Source organism: Centroberyx affinis, unplaced genomic scaffold, assembly GCF_046629955.1.
Source record: "Centroberyx affinis isolate AG114_WGS23_722 - 3 ecotype Tasmania unplaced genomic scaffold, CSIRO-AGI_Caff_v1 ptg003599l_1, whole genome shotgun sequence".
Lineage (NCBI taxonomy): Eukaryota > Metazoa > Chordata > Actinopteri > Beryciformes > Berycidae > Centroberyx > Centroberyx affinis.
Window position 1 is genome coordinate 319,756 of NW_027281519.1, and position 26,122 is coordinate 345,877.

Sequence of the window (26,122 nt, forward strand, 5' to 3'; positions counted from 1 at the left end):
ATCTTTCAGGGGCCATTAAATGAGACATAACAGTCGATTTCAAATCAAGGAAGGTTTCACTGTACATTTACCTTGGGGTGAGAGAGTGATGTCAGCTCCACCCCAGCCCATACTGGGCTCAGTATTTTCATGGTGGGCGGGTCCAAGGCTCGTTGGCTTTAGGACCCAGTGGCTGCTCTAGTGAGGCAGGCAGCGGCTCGGCTCTCAGACTGAAGCAGACAAAGGCGAGGGGAGAGACGGCGTGCCGCTATCCTGCAGCATCGACACCCACTCCCTTCACTCCGCAAGCAGCGACGCAGGTGAGTCTCTTACCGGGTGGGATTAGTCTCATACTTTACTGATTCAAAGAAAAATGAAATGTAAATGTTTTCGCCTCGGAGTGGGCAAGGTTGAGATGTCATTGTAGTTATTTGAGTATGGAGCAATGTTTAGGATTTCTTCTGCTGCACAGAGATGTGGGGCCATTGAGCAGGTGGTTTGTGGGTAGGTGTGCGCACACCCAACCCTATTTCTAAAAACTTGCGTTAAAACCTAAAACCCGGTGGCCTCTGCCGTGTGACCGCACTGATCCATCCTCATCACCTGAAATTGAGAAGTGTGGTGCCAAAAAACTTTTTTTTTCCTTTTTCAATAAGGCTTATAGCTACCTCAGAGTGGCTTAGTGTTCTTAGATATGACAGATGAGCCTTGATGAAGATGACTGGACAGTCATAATGTGATGCTGGTCTTTTGGGAGTGTGTAGTCACTGGGCTGTTGTGTGGGTGGCTCTGTCAGTAACACAGAACCAGACAAAAATGTCATGCTACCACGCAGTGCAACTGCATTGCTGTCTGATGCTCAGGGCAGGATTTGATTTGGGAGCATGCCCTATATGCTTATGTTCTAATGGTGATTTTTTCCCCCTCTATTGATGGAAGTCTATACACTGTATCAATCAATCATGATGAAAAAGATAATCATGATAATAATGGATGAGATCAATATAGTTCAGTACTACTAACATATGATACTACTAACCTCTGGTATAGTGTTCTGACCATAAAGAAAGCAGGATATTACAGTTACTTCCCTTGAGAAGATGTACTTTCTTGACTTATGCAGTCAGTCCTGGAGAATGAGCAGGCTGCTGCTACAGCTAGCGGCAGCAGTGACGGTGATGTCACACCGAAGGCACCCTGTTTGAGACAATGGACTGTCCTAGTTGATGCTCCGGTGGGGAAGGGTCACTGTTAGCTCTGCCCATTAGTGCAGCAGATGGGCTTGAAACCTGGCCTTTGTCAGCCGAGGAGCACCCATTCCACAGAAGTCCCACCCCTATCCCTATCCCTGAATGTCATAAAACCCAGCCAGAGCCAGGAGACAGCAGGGGATTGGAAGGCCCAGGCACATGTATGGGTGGCGACAATATGTTTCTATCTATTTTAATGCCCTCCGTTTGTCATTGTGGTGAAATATATATGGCATTGAGCCATGAAGGATTAGAAATGGGCAAATGAGCATTATTAGGCATTGTGTGATTCATTGCTTTTCATGCATAGGCACAATGGAACACATTTTCTGCAGAACGTGGCACCAGAGGTTTGCATGGAGATTTTTTGTGAGGTTTTAAGGTGTTAAAGGTTTACTTTCAGATGCACTGGAAGCCTATGTCACTGGCAAATTGATAGAACATTGCTACAAATATGGTGCCAAATATGGTGAAAAATACAATGGTGTGACTGTATTAAAGCCCATCAAGGCAAGAGCAACTTAGAGCCCACAGAACATAGGTGTTGTCCTTTTAACAAGCCACCTTGAGTTGTGGTCAAAACCCAGTCACCAGATCTTCTAGCAAGTCTTGCAAACGTATCAGTTTACAAGGCAGCATAGAAGTAACAAGTGACAGACGTCACTGTGTATCCCCTCTGTACATCTTGGCCTCATTTTGACATTTTGATTGTAATTGTGACATCACTTTTTAGTTTTAAAGAAAAAAAAATATTTGAATGAGGAGATTATGTCACTGGAGCGGGGCTTTAAACTGTGTACAGATAGTTTCCTATAGATCATTTCCTCTTTTGTGTGTGTGTGTGGGTGGGTGTGGGTGTTCATGGGTGTGTATCAGTGTTGGTTGAAAGGTTTGGTTCAATCACTTTTTGTGGCTATTGAGGACTGAGGTGTGGTCACAGCCACCAGGTGGGGGTTTAGCAGGAAGTGACCAGGCTTTAAATAGAAAAGCTACTCCAGTCCAGTCCTTGGCCTATCCACTGACTCATTGCATCCCCTGGTGTAAATCGTACCATGAAATGGCTGAGCCAGTTCCCGTCACACCATTTCTAAGAAGCAGGATGAAGTGATAGCTGGTAACAATGTTAGTCAAATATCCATAATGTATAGGGAGCAAAGTCAGAGCTGACACCTCCCCAATAGTGATGAAAGCTTCATGTCATTCCAGTCTTAATGTGGTGAAATTGGACATGAATTTGGGAAGGGATGCACTGGTAACACTTAAAACCTCCTGAAACCATTTCCAGCTGTAGAACATCTAAGTACTTAAACACTGTACTTATCAAATCCATTACTTTTACTGAACAGTGTAGATGTAGATCATTAGGTTGGGACAGGCCAAAATGACTGAGATCTAACATCCTTCTATGTATGAAAAGGGTAGAAAGTTACTTGGCACATTTCTGCCATGTTACATACATCTCTTAGTATCAAATTCATTTTTATTATACAGTACAATACCCATACCCTATTTAAAATTGTTACCAGCCTGATACTGATACCAGGGTTGGTATCATTGCATCCCCAAATTTGGTAAGTGGAGTGATACACTAGTGGCATGGCAGATTACTGTTGCGTGTTTATTCTAGAGAGGGGAATTCAGCCTCGCTGATAATCAAACTGATAAGCACTGATGTAATGCCAAATCTAATAATTGTGTAGCTATATACAGAGCCAAGGGTTTGAATATCATTTAAATAGTTGATTTTATCTCATAGCCCAATAATCATTTTGATCAATGAATCTAACCTCATACCCCTAATATAGTGGGAATGCAAACCAGAATTTGCATGGTTCAGCTGTTTCAAATGTAGAACAATAGGTTTTAGACCATAATGAACTGGCCACAGCCTGTTCGCCCTGACCTGCAAAAGCAAAATGTAGGTAGCTCTACTACAACAAAGAGCCAATATGGGTGAGGGACATCTGTAGTTGATTATAGATCTATAGTTGACGCAAGGGATCTATAGGTTTGTTGAATCTGGAATTTGTAATTATGTATGCTTAATAATTTATAGGCATCAGAGAAAAGAAACTTTACAAAAGCACATCCTGACGTGAGTGGCCCATACAGTTCAGCCTGTCATGTGCCAATCCATCGCAACAGCATCTGCTAGAGAGTTTTGCCATGTCATCATCACTTGGTTCCTGGAGATTTTGGGGCTTAATCACTTTTGAATGTCGAAACCAACAATTAAACAGTTCTATCACACGACCCTTTTAAGGATTTTTTTTTTCTCTATTCCCTGTGTACCTGTTCCCTCAAGAAAGTGCAGTGCCATTGCACTTTGCAAGCTGGCCAGGTGCCAATTACTGATTTGTGTAGGCAACTGTTCACAGGTGTATTTAGGCCTAATGCTGATGCTGCGACTTAAGAGGTAGAGACATATGCAACTTACCACATGTCACACTGGATTCTAGTCTTAATCAAGTAAGGCCAGCAAAACGGTCACCTTATTTCATGTAGTTTAATCATATTAAAATTATTTTCAAGTCTAGGTCTGGCTCTCTTTATGTGCATTAGAAAGGTCATTTATGGATTTATCTTAGTCAAAAGAATTCTAATAACTCTACTCCTAACAAACAACTTCTTTTTCACTTAAAAAAATTCCTCCAATAACCATGGGTTTTCATTAGGCAGGATGTAATCATTTTTTGTGACATTGCGTTTGTTAATCAAATCTGGGTCAATGGGAAACCTAGTTACTGTCTGTCCGTCAGTCCATCAGTCAGTCAGTCAGCCAGTCAGCCAGTCAGCCCTCTTGATTCCCAGCTCTGTGCCTAATCCTATTTTAACACGCCTAATTCTGTTACATTTCCCCAGTGAGGCACAACTCTGGCCTTCTGATTATTTAAATATGACATTAAGAAATAAGAGGACATAACTTATTGTCATCATGACATCAAAGCACCTAGTGACAAATTCCCCATCTGGTGCCCAGGGGCATCGGATCTGCAGAAGCCTCCAAGGTGCGGAGGCCTCTGGCTCTGCTAAAGTTGAATATTTAGTGCAGGGCTTTTAGGCTATTTTAATTATCAGGGGCTGAAGCTCTGTAAGGGCTGAAAACCCTTTTTTTTATTCAACACAATAGGAGTTCAAGGGCTGAAATACAATTGTAACTCTCCTGGTTTAAAGGCAACCTGGATTAAAAAAAAAAAAAGTTTTTTGAACGCTAATCCATCAATCCAAGTGTGCACAGTGTCAATATTCTTTGAAGTGGTTGGGATACATCGCTGTTTGAGACAAGGATGTCCAGTCTTACTGCTAATCTTTCACATTTTGAGCCCAAAGACCAGTGCATCTAAAACAGTCCTAGTCTCACTTAAAATAATTGGTGCAACCTCTCATTCTGTATGCAGATGAAACCATTATTCTCATGGCAGATTTGTAGAATTCACATCCTAATGAAGTCCAACTGACAGCTGTTTGGTGTCCACCATAAAAATGAATGAACACCAAGTCCGTATTAACAACTCATGCAGGTGTTGTGATGGACACTGACTTCTGATTGAATTTACTGTTGCCAAAAATGGTCTATTTCTGTCAGTAATCATTTCGTCAGTCTTTGATGTCAGACCATGATTTTTACTCTGTATTCTTTTCCCCTTTTTTGCCAGACTCCCCGGAGCTGATCACCACCACCACCACACATCTGTCACAAACCATCACCAGTTTCAGCCATCATGGAGCTAGACTTTGGACATTTTGACGAGCGAGACAAGGCATCCCGTACTCCACGTGGCGGGCGCATGAACGGACTCCCCAGCCCCACCCACAGCGCCCACTGCAGCTTCTACCGCACGCGCACTCTCCAGGCCCTCACCAACGAGAAGAAGGCCAAAAAGGTGCGCTTCTACCGCAATGGAGACCGCTACTTCAAGGGCATCGTGTACGCCGTGGCCGTCGACCGTTTCCGCACCTTCGACGCTCTCCTGGCTGACCTCACACGCTCGCTGTCTGACCACATCAACCTGCCGCAGGGTGTCCGCTTCATCTTCACTATTGATGGCACACGCAAGATCGCGTCCATGGATGACCTAGAGGAAGGTAAGTCGAGTTGTATAGCTCTACCAAGTGGTTATGATATCTGTAGTTTTATGCAATTTCTTAAGGAGTTAGGTGATTATACTCTTCATTCTACAATAGATCTATGTGAGATTGAATTGAGATATCACAGTCCACCATGTTAAAGAAGATCTGCAGTTTTAAATCGGTGTCTATGCTGAGATTAAGATTTAGAAGCATAACATTTCCACTACTCTGAGATTAGGAGTCTTATCTGTTTGGTCTAGACTCCTGTAATCTCTTCCTATGATGTATCAACTTCTAATCTGAAGAATTACTTTGGACTAGAGCAGTAGTGTGGTCAATATATTTTGAGTAACCACAGTTGTGGTGATTCTGTCTGCTACATTGCTAAATGCTATTCAGTGAGCAGGAGATAAGTAATTGAAGGGCAATTTTGATGATGAATGACTATGACCAGGCCGGAATTACTGTGTATGTTTGTGAGTGCTACTCTGGAGACAGAAATGAAATTATCTCAATTATGTGCCTCTGATAAGTAGAAAGAATTATATTATACTGGGTAAATTTAATGCTGAAGATTAAGAAGATCTTTGAGATTCATCTTTTGTCGTGTTGTGTGCCACATAGACTACAAGTGACTGAGAAGACATACTGTACTGTATGTGATGCACCAGTTTGTTTTTTACTACTTCACAATGGAACTTTGGAGGCAATTTTCACTAAAAAGCAATATTAATTGAGTCCTTGTAACATGTATAAGCTTCTAAAAGCTTACTCTTAACAATATACTGTAATGAACGACTACCCACACAACCAGGGTTTGCCCTAAAAGGTGACTTATCAGCATTGTTACCTTACAGTCAAACAGCTCAGCCTACTCACCATGAGAGCAGGAGCTGTGCAATGTTGTGCAAAAAAAAAAGCTCTAAAGAGTAAATCCTTGTAATATAGTTATTTTTTGGAGGCATGCAAACTGTTCCTCTTGTCATTTGGCAGGTAAGATAACCAGCTAAAATAGCTAACCTCAGCTACAGTATCTGGCCTTGGCTTTGTGCAAACAGCTTGCATTACTGACCTTTTTAAATGACTAAGTGATTGTAAGATAATGATGATTGTATCATCATTTCATTCAGCAATAGGCTAGTTTTACACCCTGCCATGCTATTTCATATTGTTGCTGCCTGGGAAGCTCTGTTGTGCTTCTGTCTGCTTTAGGCAACTTCATATGCAGCTGCCTCTAACGCTGATGCAGTGTACGATCAGGCAGATTTATGATTTATAGGATAGAAAGTAGTCGGCTACATTCAGCATCGGAAGGCTCATCAGAATAAGAAGTAATTTAACTGCCTTAGAGACAAATTCATGCTGCCAAGCCTCCAAAGCCGCTTTGGAGTCCTTCTTTCTGTTTGAATGAAATCATTGCACGGGATTTGACTGGTTGATCCATGCGTTCGCCTGCCTGCATGAAAGGCTGACCTGTCAGTTTGCTCACAAGACAGTGACAATTTTGTAACAGTGACAGTTCTTTTTTTGGTGGGATGAGGTTGGTTCAACCTGCTAGCTCTGTAATATTGATGCTGAACTTGTGTTTTCTGAGGACAACGATGTTACTTAAATACAGTTTAGGTCTGGATATATGTCCTCCATCATTGTTTCGACACCCATGGCCAGTTTGCAGCATGGATGTTGTCCCAAACTGCTTTAGGACCATTTAAAGCAGTGCTGGTTCAAGCCTATAAACAAGGGACAGAAAAATTGTCTCGAGACCCAACGATCCAAAAATATCCCTCAAAAAGATTTTTGAGGGCTATTTTGTAAACTAATGCAACAAAATCAACCCTTTTTTAGGCTACTAAAACTGCAAGGAAGAAAAGGCTTTTGTTCACCAAATTTTACATTGCACAGAAGTAGGAATGCCATAACGATGCTCTAATCTTGCCACAAACCCAACTTTGGGTCCTGATTCATCTTCTGAGAAACATTACTTCTTTCTGAGAAACATTACTGAATGAAATCGCACCCCAAGGAAGCGGGGTGAGGTGGATGGGGTGAGCTTGGTTAAAGCAAATGAAGCAAAAAGATAAACCCAAGCTTAATTTGTTCAAAATGAAGTGATCATCTCTTCTATTTGAGCTGCTTAGGAAATGGGCACACGCACACACCTCTATTTCCTAAGTGCTCTTCTGCATGTGTGTGTGGTGGGTGCAGGATGGGAACAGTGGAAGGTGCACCACTCTATGGGAGAGGAAGAGTGTGTGTCTGGGCATAGAGTCTGACTGTGTATGTACGTGTGTGTGTGTGTTGGGTTTTGGGGGGGGGGGGGTGTACCTCACTGTACTTCCTCTTGGGGGGGGTGTAATTAATTACTCAATCTCCCCTGCACTGTATTATCCCCTTTTAGTGCCTTTGTCTGTGCCGTAATTTCTCTACATTTGGCCTAATTGATGCCCTCTGGATTCCCCCTTTGCCAAACTGTCTGTCTGTCTCTCTCTGTCTCTTCCCCCTGCTACCCTTTGTCTGCACTTCAGCTCCTCTCCCTGTCTCTCACCCGCTGAACAAGAGCAGCACAATCAGAGGTGCTGAATGGAGGGTGGAAAATGGAGATGTACTGTAGACGGAAGCAGAAAAAGATTAGTTGAAGGATTAGAGGAAAGATGTGTGGTTTTAGGAAAAGTGATTTGAGGTGTGGCTGGAGCACGTTTTCTTATTTATGCCCCCGACAGCGTGTTGTTGGGAAAACCCACACCGCTAAGGAATGCTTAGTGACATGATTTCAGTCTGATCTGGTAGCCATACCACCCGAGTATGTCTTCATGACAGGAATCCTCCCTTAATGTCCAACGTTAAGACTTACTTGATGGGATAATTCTTACAGGAGAAAGCTATGCTTTATCTGGAAGGAGGACTGTCATTGTGCGAGCATGGCCGAGCCTAGGGATATATGCTTTACTCTCCAGGAAAAAACAAGCAATATTTAAAGTGTGAGGATGTGCCACTGTACTGTGAAGCAGCGTAGTGTGAGACTCATCTGCGCTGTGCTCTCATGGGAAAACCTTGAAGCTTAAGATCCTCTCTTTTCTTCAAACACCAGACATGTACATGTGCCACTGCGAGCTACAGCAGAATTTGATTATCACATTGCCAATGGTTGTTATACCATCACTTCAGGTGTAATTCATGGCTTCAGTGAAGGAAATGCATTGTTTACACAGATTTTATAGCGTAGGATAGTCTATTCAGTAAATATGAACATGAAACTCGATTAGTTTGTTTCCATCCTCAACAATTTTTTAGGTATCTTCAACCAATGTTTACCCTAAGTATGTGTTATGTTTTCTTTCTTTCCAAAGCAACAAATTAGATTGCCCATAATGTGATATTTGAGATGGTCGTGAAATCCTAGAGATCGTTTCTCCCACTGGTCCTAGTGTCTCACATAACTCTAGTTCCTGTTGGTACAAATATTTCCTCATTGAGTTTGACGCTACTGGGGCTTCTCAGGTGTCAAACCAAGTTGAATGGCTCATCACATTACAACGCACTAACCCGATTTCTCTCTGCTGTCTCAGGGGAGAGCTATGTCTGCGCATCAGAGAACTTCTACAAGAAGGTCGACTACACGAAGAACGTCAACCCCAACTGGTCCGTGAATGTAAAGGCCTCGGCCAGCCAGAAGAACATGCAGTCCCTGGCCGCCAAGGCTGCCGGCGAGGCCAGAGAGACCAAGGACTTTGTTCGGCCCAAGCTGGTGACGGTGATGCGCAGCGGCGTGAAGCCACGCAAGGCCGTGCGCGTCCTGCTCAACAAGAAGACGGCACACTCCTTCGAGCAGGTGCTCACCGACATCACAGAGGCCATCAAGCTGGAAAGTGGCGTGGTCAAGAGGATCTACACACTGGATGGAAAGCAGGTATGACTCATTCTGAACTACGGCCTCACTTCGTGTTCTCAGATCAGACAGAAGATCGCATCGGATCGGATATGATCAATGCTGGAAAACTTAACTCAATGTGTTAAGAATAAACTGACCAATGCAAATGAAAAATTCAAAGCTTCTGCATGTAGTTCACATATAATGACACACTAATAGTTCTTTTGTCTCCATCACGCAACATATATTTTCATAATAGGGAAAACAAGAATAAAGGTAGTATGTGAGCAAAGCGGCACAATAGTAAAATCTGTGGTCAGGCTTCAGGACAATTACACATTCATACATCCACCCACACCCAGGCAACTATCGGCAGGATCAAAGGAGGAAAACAAATATGATTTACTTTGATATGTAAAAAATAAATAAAAGCTCATGTAAATTTCTCTCTAGAAAAGACTGATTAGATCGCTTTCAAAATGGTCATGGTAGGTAGAGAACAAAATGTTATTGTTGACTCTTGCCCTCAGTCAATGATGACAGGAACAAGAAATCCATGAGAACAACTTCTCTTTACACAGTGACCTTCATTGTCACAGTCTTTATTCTGACTTTCAGTTTCTCACGCAACGCATTCTCCTACTTTGTTGTTCCAGTCATTGCTGTCTTGTCCATCAGCCTTTGTCATGGAGTTACTTTTTAGGCCATTGGTAATTCTGAGTCCATCTTTGTTTCAAAGACTCAAAAGTCTTGGGAAGTGCTGTCTTCCACCCACTATGGTGTTCAGTCAGTGTACACAGGGCCAAGCCCTTTATTGTTATGTTTGATCCTTGCACCTTGTTGCCTATTGTTAGCCCATTTGGGATGGTGCAAGCTGGTGTTTTAGAAAAAGCACTGATAATATGGGTCATGAAACACCTCGCTGAGTGTGTTAACATACACACCGATACCAATATTAGCTGGGATATCGAGGCTTGCGTCTTATTCCTCTCTGGCTACTCTTGGTTTTTGCGATCTGCGGAAGCTCAGTTTCTATGATAATGCTGGGAATGTTCCTTTTATTCATGTGTGTAAGAATATTTTGTGAGTGCGATACGCACATTAAGCAGCTTATCCAGACATTAACTTGGATATGAGGTGTTATCTGGAAAACTGAGGTTGTGACTGGTATCTCTTTTGTAGTATCTGCATGCTGAGACACACCCACTTTGAGGTTGGTGGGGGGGGAATGTTTGGAAATAATGCTGAAGACTCAGATTAAAAGGATCAGCTTCTTCTGAATGTAGCAAAAGCCGGACTGACTTCAGAGACATCACACAGTCCCGAGGTCGATCGATCCGTCAAAGACACTTACACATCTAGAGTTTCATCATGAACTCCCACTGTCAGGCTATGCTATGTAGACGCTGCATGTTAATGTGTTAAAATAGGGCATGTCTTGGTTAATATAACAGAAGCCATAGCACAAAGGGTGAAAGTGTCCTGAGCAACCTTGAGTACTCTCTTGTGTTCAGTTCAGCGATCCATAGGTGGTTTTAGCCAAACCGAATCCAGGGCACAGGAAGCCCCATGAGAAGAAAAATCAGTGGGTATGAACAAAAAAGACTTATATTGAAATCACACCTACAGCAATATACAGTGAATTTTGAGATTAAAGAAAAAACAGTCTCTCCTGAACGAAAAATCAAGATCTGTTTTAACACAAAGTGAATGCGCCACAAGGTTTTTTTTTTATCGATTTCACTACTGCAACATTACCAAACATAAATGTGGTCAAGCTATTGCCACAATCAGCCTTGCATTAATAAAGGCAGTCCTGAAAGTCATGATTGTATCATAAACAAGTTTGGAAAGAACAGAAGTTTTGCCTTTTTAACACAAGCAACTGCAGATTGTCAGCGGCAGAAGCAGCAGCAGTCACTCTGGAGCTTCTCGCTTTGAAAGCCAAAGTGCCAGATTGTGCAAACTCACTCACTCATTCACTAGAGGACATACAGTCAGCTGAGGCAAAAGCCCAAGAATGGCGAGAGGTAATCAAACGATCCATACGAGGCACACTTCCACGCTTTAACTTTGCCTAAAAGTCACCCCTGGGGAAGACTCATTGTTTTCTCAACACAAGGGCTAAGCTAAAAGGACAGCATGTTTTATTCATGTTCATGCTTTACTGGAGCTGTCTTGAGGGAGAACCACAGCCACCAGGGTCACCCACCTGGAAGGATGTGAAAAGGTCTGTGGGATGGGTGTTGGACAGTGCCCTTAATATTGTGTGTGCTCCTTTATAGTAATGTAATAGACAAAATGTGAGTGATGGATGTGTTCAAACAGGACTGAGATGGATATGGATAGAGCTTCTGTGTCAAAATTAGTCTACAGTAGATTGTGACAAACAAAGATCCTCAGAAGGCATAGTTTGCAGATGGAAAATTATGGTTTTTTTTTTCAAATTTGTTTTATTTTACCTTTGCTGCTGAAAATACAGATCTGTTTTTTCATTTAATCATTTTTTCAATAGTTTTCTATTTTTCTCAGCCTGTAGTTATCCAGGGAATAATAAGCAAGCATGGTCTTTTTTTTTTTTTTTTAGCAATGCCCTGCTTCAGATTCAGATTCAGTCCCACACAATCACACCTGTAATTTACTGTATGGGCCAAACAACTGTGGCGATGCTTCACAGGCTATTGTGAAGCATGGTTAATGAAGGGAGGCAGGGCTGTGGTGGAGCGGACGTGAAAGCATGTGTGGATATGAACATGTACATCTGTTCCTCAGTCCCGTCTCTTTGATATGGTTAAATGTTCACTAATCCTCGTGCAGGGACCTCTCTTATATTATTCATTACAGAAGGACTGGGGGCCATGCCGTGTTCAGCCCCTTTTAGGTGTTGCGCTCCTTCAGTTTTTTCCTCTCTATTAATATGCTTACTACAAGGCCAGCATCACAGTCTCTTGGAGGAGGGGAGCTGCACTCAAATGATAAATGGCGAATTTGATTTTAATGCCCTCTCCCAGGGGCGTAGTCTGGCTGCCCTAGGTTTTTTTTTTTTTTTTTTTACTGTTTTTTCTTCCTTTTTTCACAGAAACACTTGTTAAGATGTTTGGATATTGGAAGTCACTGCACCTTCTTTCAATGGTTGCAGTATGGTTGTCATCATATTTTGTCTGTGCTTTTTATATTTGAGTGTGTATTTTTCTCTGTGGTTGGGTTGTGGTTAGCTTTGGTTCCTCTGTCTGCCCCTCTCCCTCGCTCAGAAATATATATATATATAATTTTTTTTTTTTTTTTTTGCCGTGCCATGCATTTTTAATGCTAACTTATTTCCACAAGTGATTTTAATAACCACCATATGCTACAGTAACTACCCCATATCCGAGCATATTGATTCTGCTCGTGTCATCACCGTAGATAAATTAACCTCATGGTAATTAGCCTTGATTGATCTCCGACTTGTGTTGAGGATTCTGAGTGTCATTGTAATGCACAGAAATGTGCAGAAACGCTGCGTTGCGTGCATTATTGGGGTGTCTTTGTGTGCAGAGGCGGAGAAGGCTGCAGACTGCAGCTGCTCTGTGGTGGAGGTGATATGGTAGAGGCAATATTGATGCAGTGCCCGCCCCTCCCTGACTCTGCACCGATCCTCCTCTTCCCATTCCATTGCGATAGCTGCTGGGACCGGTTGCTAGGAGACCACATCCCAGGCACAAAGAGAGCCCAGCTGGTGTGGACTGGTCTGTCAGTTACCACATCCTGTAGTGGGTGTGAGAGTTTACTATCTATGTGAGCCTTTTCGATTTGAAAATCACCTGTCATGTTTCTGTGTACGTTCAGGTCTGTGTAGGTGTGAACTGGAGGCATGGCGGTCCTCAGGGTGTGTATGTATATTTTCAGTGTAAGAGAGATAAGAGGTGATTTAGAGGGTGCTTTGTAGCATTTATAAAATGGCTACTTTTCATCCTTTGATTTTTTTTTCTTCCCTTGATCACTGGCTTTGCCACTCTTTAGTGCTGTGTAGACTCTAAAGACAACCAAACCCTCCTGTCTTTGTCAGCGTGAGCGAAATCACTCCCATTTTCCCCTCAAATGCTGCTGCTTTTCACTTCAATCGAGAAGGGTGGGGCCAGTGGATTCAGGAGGCATTTTCCATTCTTAAAGCAAATTAGGATCATTTTATATTCACTGATGGGGAGTAATTATTCCTCGCGTCTCAAAATGACTACATTTCTTGATTTGCCCTCACCTCCTCTAAAGGCTACATTAAATGAGAGAGAGTTTATTTAATTGCCGGCAGCCATTTTGTATTCATTCCTTTTGATAGAGGTGTCTGCGGAAGAGAATGGCTCTCTGATTTGCATCGTACTTCCACTACTAGCTCTAGCTCATCTAAATTGCTTACTGGGAAGGTCCGTGTCTAATAGATGGCAAATTCAAATGTCATTTTCATATGTGACTTATGCTGAAGTCATACTGTGATATTGTTTTTATGAATTATCTTGACGATGCCACTGCATTGTCGTGCATCCTGTCATGCTTTGAGTGCTCATTATTCTGACATGGTTAGAATTGAGGTTTGCCTTCAGTCCCTTTTTTAAAACTGATTTGTCAACAAAAGATGATAAATTGAATCTCCAAGCATGCTCCAAGCACAAGGTCACACTGTTATTGTCGGAGAACAAAAGATTCCAATTGCTTTTAAAAGTTAATCATTCTCGGTAAGAAAATAGTCTGACTGAATAGGGGATGGATACAGGCGTGGGTTCAGGGCTTCATAGCAAATAAAATACATCTGGTAATAGGGAAGAAAACCCTGCTTTTCCTTGGTTATCAGTGCTCTTGCAGTCTGCCTGCTCTTTGCCATGCTGCAGAAGCAGTTGTCATGGCAATAAGCTCCGCTGTGATGGATTCAGTTTGTGACAATGGCTGTAATACGCTGAGTGTGCTCTTTACATTGGGTCCTACCTGCCTGCTCTGTGTTCCTCCCCCGTTAACACAGTTCACTGCAGACACACTACGCACACACACACACACACACACACACACACACACACACACACACAATGCGAAAGAGAGACAGACAGGCTGACAGAGGGGCGTGGTTCACATGATAAAGCATCTGAAGCAGGCATGTCAGCCGGTTTGCATCCGCTGCGTCTGCTTCCCCTCTCACTCCTCCCCACTCCTGCATGCACACCACATCAACAAGTGAGCATAACCTGGGGGGAAGAATAGGAAACACAATTTAATAACGCTAACGCCACATCAGTCAGCCAAATGGCAAGCCTACTTCCTTGGGGTCAGGGAGGGGTGGAGGAGGGGTAAGGGTGGGGGTGGGGATGGGGGGATGGGGGGGATGGGGGGGTGGGGGCGGGGGCAGGGGCAGCATCAGGCACCAGCTGCTCCCCATGACTGTGCAGATATTGCTGCCTGACTGGCTCATCTGTGGACCAACTGCATCCGGTGCAGCTCACACTAACACGGGGCTGGTGATTAGGGTGCAGAAGCTGGTAAGCAGGGTCACAGTCGGATAAAGACAGGCCAGAAAGGTCAGCGGTGATAAAACAGGCGCTCCTTGTTGAGCCATTGAGCCGTTTAGATACACATTCATATTCAGAATATGAGCCGTATCCTGGCTAAGGTCTTAGACAGGATACAGCTTTTACATGGAGCGATCTGTAACCAGTTTTTTCATATACCCGTATACAAGGAGATAGTCTAACATTCTATAGTTTTCCCGCTGTGTTCACTTTTGATGCTTACAAGCCAGAATATACCGGTTAATAATATATATATCGGCATGTCCCAGCTAGCATATTCTGGTTTTTCATATTTTGGGATATGGGCTTATCCTGGTTGTTGTAAACGGGATGTGGCGTCTACATTCTCCGACTCATAAAGAGTATCCCGAATATAAATGGCATGTTAACATACGTGTAAATGCACTCGTTAGCGATGCCCCATCATTGGCTTTGTTTTCATTTTGATTTACCGGATTGAAGACCTTTTTTGTTTCTCCCACTCTGAGATCTGCCAACTGAGTTACTGATACATGGGCTGCCACTATGTGACATGACGTTTTAAGCCTTTTTAAAGCTGCTTGTTTGTTATACTCTTGTATTGTCAGTACAACACTGAAACAAAATGGAGAAATGGTGTGTACTTTGGAGGGATATTCCACTCTGTTTTGTGCGGAGGCCATAATATTGATCAGGTTTGTGTGTCTACAGTGAAGGAAATGGAGTGGGAGTTTCCCCAAGGGCATCAGAGCATGAGGCACTAGCTCTTTTTCAGCCTTCCATCTTTTTTTCAAATCCTCCCATTTTCTCTCGCATAGCTCAGTAATGTTGAGACTATATAACATCCAGTTAGAATTTAAATGTGATACATTTTTTCATAGTGGGATATGTTTAGGGTTGCAGGTCTTTTTACCCATCTACCTTTCCTCAAGGTTTAGTTGGTGTGCTCAGCCGTAAACTCTAGCTTCCCTAGAGTCCTATCGTCTGTTAACATAGAGAAAGCATGGTGAAGTAGAAAATGCTGCGGTGTGCACACTTACATTGTCCCTATCTCACTTTCAGGGGCTTAAATATTTTACACGGCAGTTATGTTTTAGAGTATCATACCGTAGCATTCCTAGCTGGTGTGTTTGGAGGCGGAAGGAAATTGTTGTGAATCGTGAATCCTTGTTTCATGGTGCGTTTAAGGGCAGAGCAGATCATTAATTAGTGTGATCTGTTATATTTGGTTCTACTGACTGTCCGTTTGCTTAATTGTTAACACTGCCTTTAGCATTCGTCAGACAAGTGCTGATTAGATGAGCCACGCAGTTCATGACAGAGTCAAAACACTGTTACTCAGCAGTAAAAGGCATCGCTTGTGCACAGAGATCAATTAACACATCTGTGTGAAGGCAGAGATGAGACAGATACCTTGAGAGTCATCAGTCATTCATTTCTCCTCAAACTGAAATGCTGCTGGAAATGATGAACTGAATGAAGACCTGTAGAAGAAAAGGGAGATGCTTCCTGCTGCTTGTTAGGTTTGGCTCTAAGAATAAAGGGCTGGGCCAAGGAAATGGTGTTTGGCCATTATCTGACCTGAGATATAAAAATACAACCTTTGTTCCTCGGACTAAATTGTTAAAATAAACTACAATAGAAGAATAAGTCGGCACTGGTTGGCAAGACCATATCTCTTATTTGAATTACACTGGAAATGATTGCCTTCACCACCATTTAAAATGTAAGACAAACATCTTTAAAGCCAGCTGGCACTGGTCAGCCGAGTTTATAATGACTGGGATTTATTTTCCTTACTTTGTATTTGCACTAGGTTGTTCCCATAAATGTATGCCCATCTACAGCCAAAATGTGAAATATTACCTCTCTACAAGCCTGACATAGACTGATGTTTATTATTCTGTTTTGTTTGCACTCTTCATCATAACATGCTTACAGTACCTGAGAAAAGGGATATCATAGAATGCATTTGTCTATTATATTAACTCTCATAGAGGGGATATATTGTGTGTGTGGATATATTTCACCTGCGCCTCAAGCGTTTTGTTCCCCCATGGTCTGAGGAATGAATTCCATAAAAGGTGAGGCATCTGATCTCAGTCTGAGGTAATTCCCGGAGGTTTATCGTTTCTTAGTAAGAGACTGGAAAGAAAAATGTTTCCAATACTGCAGAGAGACATTGTAGGATTTATAGAACTTACGGGCCGCTCTTAATGTTCTCGATGGTTAATTGAATGAGTGCAGAATAACAGATCACCTGATTAGTGTATTCTCCATTTGACCACCATCACCTAATGAAGCTTCTGGGGCTGTGGACCACTGGTCAGGATTGGGGGAGGAGGAACTCTGAATAATTCAGTTGCTGTAGTTGCTGGGTCCCTGCATGGCTGCTGGTGTGTTGGTGGTTTTTTGGGGGGGTCATGTGGTCCTGACAGCTGGTGAGGCAGAGATTAGGGATGGGCTTGGTGGGACAGAGGGTGGTGGGCACCTGGAGTCTGGGAGGAGCCAGCCCCTCAGTAAACCCCACGCCCCTTCCCCCAACACACACACACACAAACACACATACACACACAGGGAGGGAAGGGGAGAGACAGAGAGAGACTCAGATTTAGGCGCTGCATGTGCAATATGTAAAGGAGTTCAAAGCTAAAAGACTTCAATAAAGACTGAGCTGAGAGACTTTGGCCATCTTAAAGGTGAATGGCATCATGTTGTCTTATATTGTCCCTCTCATAGATACTGTTGCCAGGCGGGTCTGGTCCACACAATGGACTGACCTTTTAAAATCGAGAGATGATGCCTCGATACCTAGATCTAATGTTCTCACGCTGGCTTGCTCTTTCCTTAACACAGCCGTGTTTCAAAGGGACTGCGACGTTTCACATTTGATCTGAAAGGACAAGGACCAGAGTCTTTTTCCCACAACATCTCTGCTAACTGTAGACAGATGTCAGACCCAAATTCACTAAGGGTTACAATAACTCTTAACCCATGATACGCACCCCAGATGAAGAGAAAACATTACTTACCACATGCAATGAATGATCATAACCAGAATGTGCATGTGCAGCCAGAATGTGGTGCACCTGCAAGCCATGTTTGGGAAATGTTTGGGGTTTTTGCAGGACATTTGGTACATAAATTAATTATTATTAACGATACAAAGAGGACTGGTCAGGGAATCACAATGCTGCCACACAGACAATGTGATTTTATTGATCCCCTTTTTTGATACCCGTAGGGAAATTCTCTTGTTGTTTGCCCCCTTTCCTCAGGGAAATCGGAGCAGAGGGTCCGCTAGTAGCATTCAGTGTTTTGCTCAAGGACACTTCAGCAGGGCAGATGCTTGGCGACACAGGGGTCTGAACCCTGGTTGTGTTTCCAAAAAGTTGTGGTGGGAAAGTATAAATGTATAAATGTATGTATCCATGGAGTTATCAATAGCCCTGTTGGATGGATACGTATCACTCTAATAAGCTCTGTTCAGGCCTCAGAGCCTCAAACATGGACCACCCACTTCCCTCCCTGCCCACTCCAGACTATTTCCATCTCCTCTCCACCGCCCACTGCAAGGGGTTCGGCTTGGGAACTGGAGAGCTTCCTCATGCTCCCATCTTACATTTAATCGACAAACCTGCAGGTACTCTTATAGCTTCATCCCCAGTAAATACCACGCAACCATTTAGCTAATGAAAGTATCTTGTGTCTAATCTCTGGATAATGACCATGAGGGAAACACTACAATATGCGCAGTCTAAAAGTGAGCTCGAGCTCAAATAACAATAAGAATGGGATTATGCGTTAGATTTTGAACCGTCGCCCCTATACTCTTCTTCCAGGCTTGTATCCAGGGAATCTTGTGGGACGCAGAGAGGGTACAGCTGCTGGATGCCACGCCAGCGAGTCACCACCGCACACATTTAGCTTGTCTAGCAGTACAGAAAACCAACATGGCAGCTGCTGGGGTGGGGTGTTCCCGAATTATCGGCAGCTCATAGTTTGGATGTGTATCACAAAGGAGGCCATGATGCATCCTGACTATCCTGGCGAGCGTCCCAACACGGCATAATCTTTGAGGCATGGACCTCTTAAGAGAGACCAAGGGAGAGTCTTGTTCAGTGTTTCCCCCTGCATTTATTCAGCGCTGGTTCCCCGTCTGCAGCTAGAAAATTAAAACTGTATGAAACAAATGGAAAGGCAAGACAAACAGAGACAGATACAAACCAGCTTTAGCTCGTTAGTTCATATGTCATGATGCAAGAATTCAAGTGCGAAACAATAAACAGGTACTGGAAGCAATAATGGAAACGGGCTGAAATCCTGGTTAACACATCATGCCCTCACCGCTGCAACAAATCCGAGGGAAAACACAGCTCTTTGTTTGAATGGCTATAATAGGCGTGCCTTAGTTGGTTAAAGGGGCCTATATAGTGGAGAGCAGGGGAGAAGGTGTGGCCAGAGACATCTGTCCACTAAGTAGGCCATATTGTGTCAACAGCTGCTGTAGAGGGAAAAGAGCCTGGAGGAGCGGGTCTGAACTAAGTTGAATCATTTAGACATTACAGGAAAGGTGTAATATTATACTCTGTTTTTGTGTGTGTGTATGTGTGTGTGTCTAGTGAGATGCAGCTATAGCTAAAAGGCATGTTAACATGTCAAGTATAACACAAAGCTGACCTACTTCTCGAAGCTTAATACAGCCTTTGGTCGGCGGACAAGGAGAAACCTTTATTTTTACCTGTGTCTAGCACATCCAAGGTGCCAGTAGGCTGGGCAGGATTTAATTTATTAGATGTAGACCAGTCTCAGTTTGGCTATCCTTCTCTTTTAATTAGGATATACACAATGTTTCAGAGCCGCCTCTTTTTTTTTAATCAAATGTAATTGGAAGTTAATACAACATTGACTTGCACTGAATCTGTGAGCAAACCATGCATCCTTTACACAACCTCACACCATGCATGATTATTAGTAACACTTCACCACACTGGAATTTATGGGTAACATCATTTTTTAATTAGTCCTGAATCAGCATTTCAAATGTACTTCATGTAAAAAATGCATAATAATGAAGCCCTCTTGGCGATTGCAAGCTCCTCTTTTTCTGTAAATCTCTTTTGATTTTTATGTCTTATATTAATGTAATGTAATTTAGCTTCGCCTAACAGAATATAGCCAGCAGTCATTGTCAGCATGATTAGCCTTTAGAACAGATTTTACATTTGCACCAGTTGATGCCAGACTGCCAGCGGTCTCAAGCAATCTGTCTTTGGACTCCACAGGTTACCTGCCTCCAAGATTTCTTTGGTGATGACGATGTCTTCATTGCATGTGGACCGGAGAAATTCCGCTATGCCCAGGACGACTTCTCTCTGGATGAGAACGGTGAGCCCAAGCACATTAGTTTACATCACAGTACACAATGTACAGGCTAGTAACTGTATACTTGAATAGAAAATACTAAGTCCTGATGGCTAAGACCTGATGGTGAGCAGTAAATTAGCATTGTGCAGTATTTTTTGTAAACCATGGTAAATATTCTCTAGAATAATCAATGTTGTGCAGCAATATTGGCCTAAAGACAGTAATACATTGCCTTGTAGTTGAGAAAAGATGATTATAAACATTTTGCTTACTTGCTTTAGTTAGAATATATATGTTTGAGTCCTACTTAACTCCAAAAGAATAGTGCTACTAACTGAAGTCAGACTTGATTCCTGGTTACTAAATTGTATTTACATGGTAACTAACCCCTCCATTGGTTTAGAAGAGTGATGAAGTTGCGACATTATTACTCAATATCCACAGTGAAAGTAGCAGATAACTCCAATGGAACAGTATTGGCAAGTCAGAATGGCCTATTATGAAAGTACAACAGCATATAACACCAACTGTATGAGAAATTCACTCACATGCATTAATATGCACTTGACAGAGGGCTAAGTTACAACATTTATGCAAGTTTTCACATTCTAAGAGGTGAATGTGCATTTATTTGATCCTGCTCACATCTGGCTGTTCACAGGAGTGAGTTTGTCTCTGTTAGAGGTTGATGTTATTGTTGGTTTTTAAGATAAGAGCACTGTGTAAGTTGAAGGCATCCAGTGGACTGCGTGTTACTACATTTCTCATTTTAGGAATTTAGCTCACGCTCTCTTATCCTGAGCGACTTACAGAAGATGCAAACTCTGGAATAGGTGAAACTGATACAGTATATCGCCATGGTTTTATGGTTATATGTGGCAAGAGATGTTAAGTGACTTCAAGGTTAGTTTTCTCAATATTCTGGACTTACCAACTGGAGTCCGAAGCTTGGGTTGCACTTGAGCACCTACATTAGATCATGTGTATGTAAACTGGATACGTCCAAACAGACTGAGCGATAAGTAGTTCCCAGGGTGTCATTTAATATAACACTTACCCATTACGGGCCCTTTTGATGTTTCATAATGGATTTGTCTGTAAGACTCTGGAACAGATGTTATGTTAACATACTAAGCTGTATGCTTGTATATAGTGAGGAAAAAATATTTCTGTGAGGGAGAGAGGGGGTGGGAGAGCGAGAAAGAGACAGAGGCAGACGACTGTTATCTGCAGCCAGCAGCAGGGATAGCAGTAGGTAGAGGGAGAGCCATTAATCTAGGTGGTGATAGGTTTAGGCCAGTTGATCTGGTGGTGCTGATATTGTTGAGTAGTCGAGGAGAGGAAATGTAAAACCGCTCGTCTCACTGAGTCTCTCTGCTCCCCACAGACCCTGAAAACCCTATTTTTAACAACATGATCCACTGAGCTTTCTTTCGCTTAAAGCCCCCCCCCCTCCACCCCCACACTTCCATGTTGTACCTCCAACATTCAACATCTTATGAATAAGAATGTCTCCTAAACCTTACACAGCCCTAATAAAGGGCTGATTTGTCATGTGCATTGTCTGTGACTCTGTATTTCCCTCCATCCCTGCCTGGATGGAAGTGGATCTTGGTAGGATGGGGATGTCAGAGAATTTATAATGATCTGGGTGCTTTTCCTTTTGCCTACTCCCCCGATTGAACCAAACCTAAATTGTTTCATGGGGCCTATAATAACCTAGGTTAGTGGGGCAATGCCAAACAAGATGGCATTGAGCTGGCCGAGAGAAGGAGAAAGCCCTCTGTGCTACGTCACATGGACATTAGATGGATAGTGTCGGCATAACATAGATCACATCCAATGATTTATGGTCAAATCCTGATGTTTCGGACTGCAATTCTTCCCTGCAAAGACAAACAGCAGTAGCTACTTTTTGATGTGTTTTAAAGGTCAAAGCCCATGATCAGGATTTGGATTTCCACAAACATTATAGCCACATTAAATGATGTACTGTCCAATTCTGTACCCGCTGTACTTTTGTCAGGGCAGGAGACAAACTATTTTTCTCAGTTTCTCTGCTCTTTGGCTTTGTAGGGCAGAATTGCTAAAATAGACCTTGATCCCTTGTGGTGGTTTTTGACCCTCTTTACATTAAAATGCAAGACAATGTGGATGGACGTTCAGATAAAAGAGAATTTATGCATGTCTGTTTATACAGTAACAGCATCACTTGTAGTCGAGCAGGAAATCTGTGCAGATGGACTCGAGGCTATTTTGAGGCTACTGAGTAGACGAGACAAGCTGTCAGTCTGAAGTATACTCGAAAGCATGGTGGGATGTCTGCGTTGCAAACAATGGCACATGAGTATATGTCTGTCTGTACCCACTAGTGTGTGAAGGTTAAGAGAGAGAAGAAAGACACAGTAAGATCCCAGGAGATGGAGGGAGGACAGATAGTATAATTAGCATCAATAGTGGAAGAGAAGAGAGAGAGGGGGGGGGGGAAGAGAGAGAGAGAGAGAGAGAGAGAGAGATAGAGAGAGAAACAGACACTCACGGTACAAGTGGAGGGGAAGATGGCGAGGGAGGAGGAGAAATGTCTGGAGTCTGTCTACCCTGATTAATACAATGACCCAGAATATTCTGCACAGCAGCATACATTTCTATATGCTGTACACAAACACTCACCTCCGCACATTTACATGAAATTCACAGACAACAGATCTCCAGCAATGTAAACCCAGGAATATAAAAATAGCATGCAGATATTGTATCAAACTATGTACACAAATAATCACACATTAAAGTGAAATCTAAAGATTACATGCCTTAACAAAGCTGCTAATTGTTGCTCCAGCAAGATTAACACAATGACCCATACAGAAAACAATGGAGCGACAATGAAGTTCATTGTTGTTGACACATCTGTGTACAATGTGGCTATGATTTAGCATTATAAAGCCACCATGCTCTCATAGAGACTGGTGTCAGTCTCTTTTGAGAGGAAGAGGCTTGGTGACAGTCTGCAGAAAAGTCTTTTCCTTCATCCATGTTGCCTTTCATGCTTTTCCTGGGGATGCTGCTGCAGTCACTCTTCTCTTTGTCTCCTTGTCATGCTCATGCTGTGAGAGCGTGTGTGCTCATATCTGTGTGTGTGTTTGCATGCTTGTTTGTGTACACATATCCTTGTGTATCTACGGTGTGTATTGTACTGTATGAGTTCATGCGGATGGGAGTTTGTACCTACGGTATATGGCTCTAGCTAATGCCTGCAAGGATGCAAATATTCCTTCACCATGTCCTCCTAATTTGTATGTTTCCGGAATCATTCAGCCTGTCAACAAACAGGCATTGAAATAAAAAAAAAAAGCATTTGAGTACATAGTTCTCATATGCAGCAGCTCCAAACAAAACATTCATCAATTGATTCTCAACATTCAGTTACCTTTTGTTTTTTTTTCAGATAGAGGGCTTCACCTAGATAATGTTTCACAGTTATTCTCCAATATATAATTTCCATTAATTTAATTTTGATTAACTTAAACTCATTTTGGGCAGGGCTGCACAACCAAACCTACACACACACACACACACACACACACACACACACACACACACACACAGCGCTCACTGAGGCACTGTGGGGGAAAAAGTGATGATGTCTAACTCTGTGTGTGTTTCTCTCCACAGAATGCAGGGTGATGAAGGGAGCCAAAGTTCAGAGGGGTTTGGCTAAGAGTCCTGGTCCGATCAGGCGCAGCAAGTCTCCTGCTGAATCGAGTGAGCCCCTTATTATCTGACCCACACTGTAACTCTCCCTGTTTGAACTGCAGCATAAACTGGCTTCCCCTAATCCTATAAATCAAAACAAGGAAAGTTGGTGGCAATTAAAACTAGGCCAGTGTAACGCCGGGACCTTAAATGAACTCTATAATCTAATATAATAATATAATTTATAAAAAAATATAAATAATGCATGATTGTTTATTGAGGGTAATCTGATGACTTGAAAAACTGATGCTTGTGTGACTTGTACCGTATTGCCTGGTGTACGAGCGCACACTGTATTTCCCTTACGGGGCTCTGTGCGACCTAAATGGTGCATACCATAATTCCACTGACTGTCCTTGCACCAGAAGGCCCGGGTTCAAGCCCCCAAGTGTCCTTGAGGAAGACGCTGAATCCCAAGCAGCTCCAGGGCTTTTGTTCTGCAGCTGACCTCTGACCTCTCTCTGAAGGAGGGCAAACATTAAGATGAATTTCTCCTCATGGATCAATAGAGTCTCACAGAAAAATGGCACAAATACACACACTACGCATTTTGCACATCTCCTTCAGGAAGTGGTCATGTTTGTTATGTAAATAATTCAGTTAAGGTCCTAGCGTTGCACTAGCCGCCTCAATTTTGCCTCCAACTCTCTTTTTTTTTTAACCCAGACTACAGCAGGTTTTACTCATCCAGCATCAATCAAACGGTAACAAAATGTATCCAACTATATGATGGGTGCATGTGGGGGTTTTTTTTCCATAAACTTCCATGGTGTGTGGTTTTTCTTTTTTTTTTAATTTGTTTTTGTTTCCTTTATTCTTTTGTCTGTAATCTGCAGTTTTGCTGTCTGGGATTTGACACAGGGCAGAGAGGGAGTGAAAAGCCCGGCGCTCCTCTTTTGTTGTCGCTCTGTGCTCAGAGAGCTGGAGTCAGACTGTTGTGTTTATTGGGGGTCCAGAGGACAGCAGCTCCTTAATCTCAGCACAACACCTCATAAAAACCCACTAATACACTAGAATGGGGACAGTGAAAATCCAGCCTTTGTTTATTGAGGGTAATCTGATGAGATTTAGAATTTCATAATGTTACTAATGCAGATGCTTTCATTTACCACTGAAAAAAATATGAAAAGTAAACAAAGGTAGTGGCTCAATGAACAGCTCACAGCTGTCTGTTTGGCTGTTAAAGGGGAACACCGGCCATTTCAAATGTTTTAATATTATTCAGAAGGTAATAGAAGAGACTTGCTTGAATCTTTCAGGTTAGCAATAAATGCTTTTAACACAGGAAAACAATGCCATATCTCTGTGTTATTTCATTTGCCAGTGTTCATAGTTTATTTGAGGGCGCCACCAGTTGCCTTCCATCTTTGGCTGAGGAGGACAGCTGTGCTCCGCCATGACTTCTAACCATGTAAACAAATACAGCGCAAGCCAGACATGCACAATAAAACCTGGCATGCATCTGTTTCCTTTGACAGCGTTCGCATAAACTATGAATACTGGAAAACAAAATAACACAGAAATGTTTGTCATTGTTAAAGATATGTCAGTTTTAACAAATAACTTGGAGGAAAGGGGTGATTCAATGGCCAGATTGCCACAGTGACAGGTGTGTTAAGTACCGTGTAAGGCATGGACTTGAAGTGATGTTGAACTTTGCTCGTGCCTTTGGTCGTGTAGCTTCCTGGACAGGATATAACCCCAAAATCGCTGATTCTCTGTTATCTGTTGCTCCGGTAGAGACGATTGGACAATTGCGTTTTTTTCTCTTTCCATTCACTGCCATTGCATGGCGAAACAGGTCTGAAAAACACACTTCTAGCACATAAAAGCATAGCAGATTCTGACAATATATATATAAAAAAATAGTCATTCTGCTGATTTTTTTTTTCTCTGAATTGCTTTCTTTATGTTATTAAACCAACAAGTTTAACACTGAAATCCAGTCAGAAGAATTTTGTTGTTACACTTGTAAACGTAAAGAAAGCGATTCACTTAAAAAAAAAAAATCAGCAGAATGACTAGTTTTTTTATGTATTCTTAGAATCTGCTTTGTTTGTGTTTTTTTATGTGTTAAAAGTGTGATTTTCAGACCTGTTTTGCCATACAATGGCAGTGAATGGAGCCCCAGAGCAACAGATAACAGAGAATTGCTGATTTTGAGGTTATATAATGTCCAGAAAGCCACACAACCCAAGGTACGACCAAAGATAAACATCACTTTAAGTGCAGGGTTGAACCACAGCCTGGAGGGATAGTCCAGCCCTCTGTCCCCCTGTCCCAGTGTGTCAGTCCACAGTATACGTTTCACGCCTCTCCACATG

At 42.5% G+C, this 26,122-nt stretch overlaps 1 protein-coding gene across 1 annotated transcript in view; it reads left to right on the top strand.

Annotated features, from left to right (window-relative positions):
- The first annotated feature begins 223 nt into the window (after positions 1–223).
- LOC139661735 (neuronal migration protein doublecortin-like) overlaps positions 224–26,122 on the top strand; it is a 32,008-nt gene continuing 6,109 nt past the window's right edge. Inside the window, exons 1-5 of the mRNA XM_071540298.1 lie at positions 224–299; positions 4,886–5,315; positions 8,867–9,207; positions 19,964–20,066; positions 23,718–23,807. Of these exons, the coding sequence (XP_071396399.1) occupies positions 4,952–5,315; positions 8,867–9,207; positions 19,964–20,066; positions 23,718–23,807 (898 nt within the window). The 5' untranslated portion in view covers positions 224–299; positions 4,886–4,951. The remainder of the gene's footprint in view (positions 300–4,885; positions 5,316–8,866; positions 9,208–19,963; positions 20,067–23,717; positions 23,808–26,122) is intronic.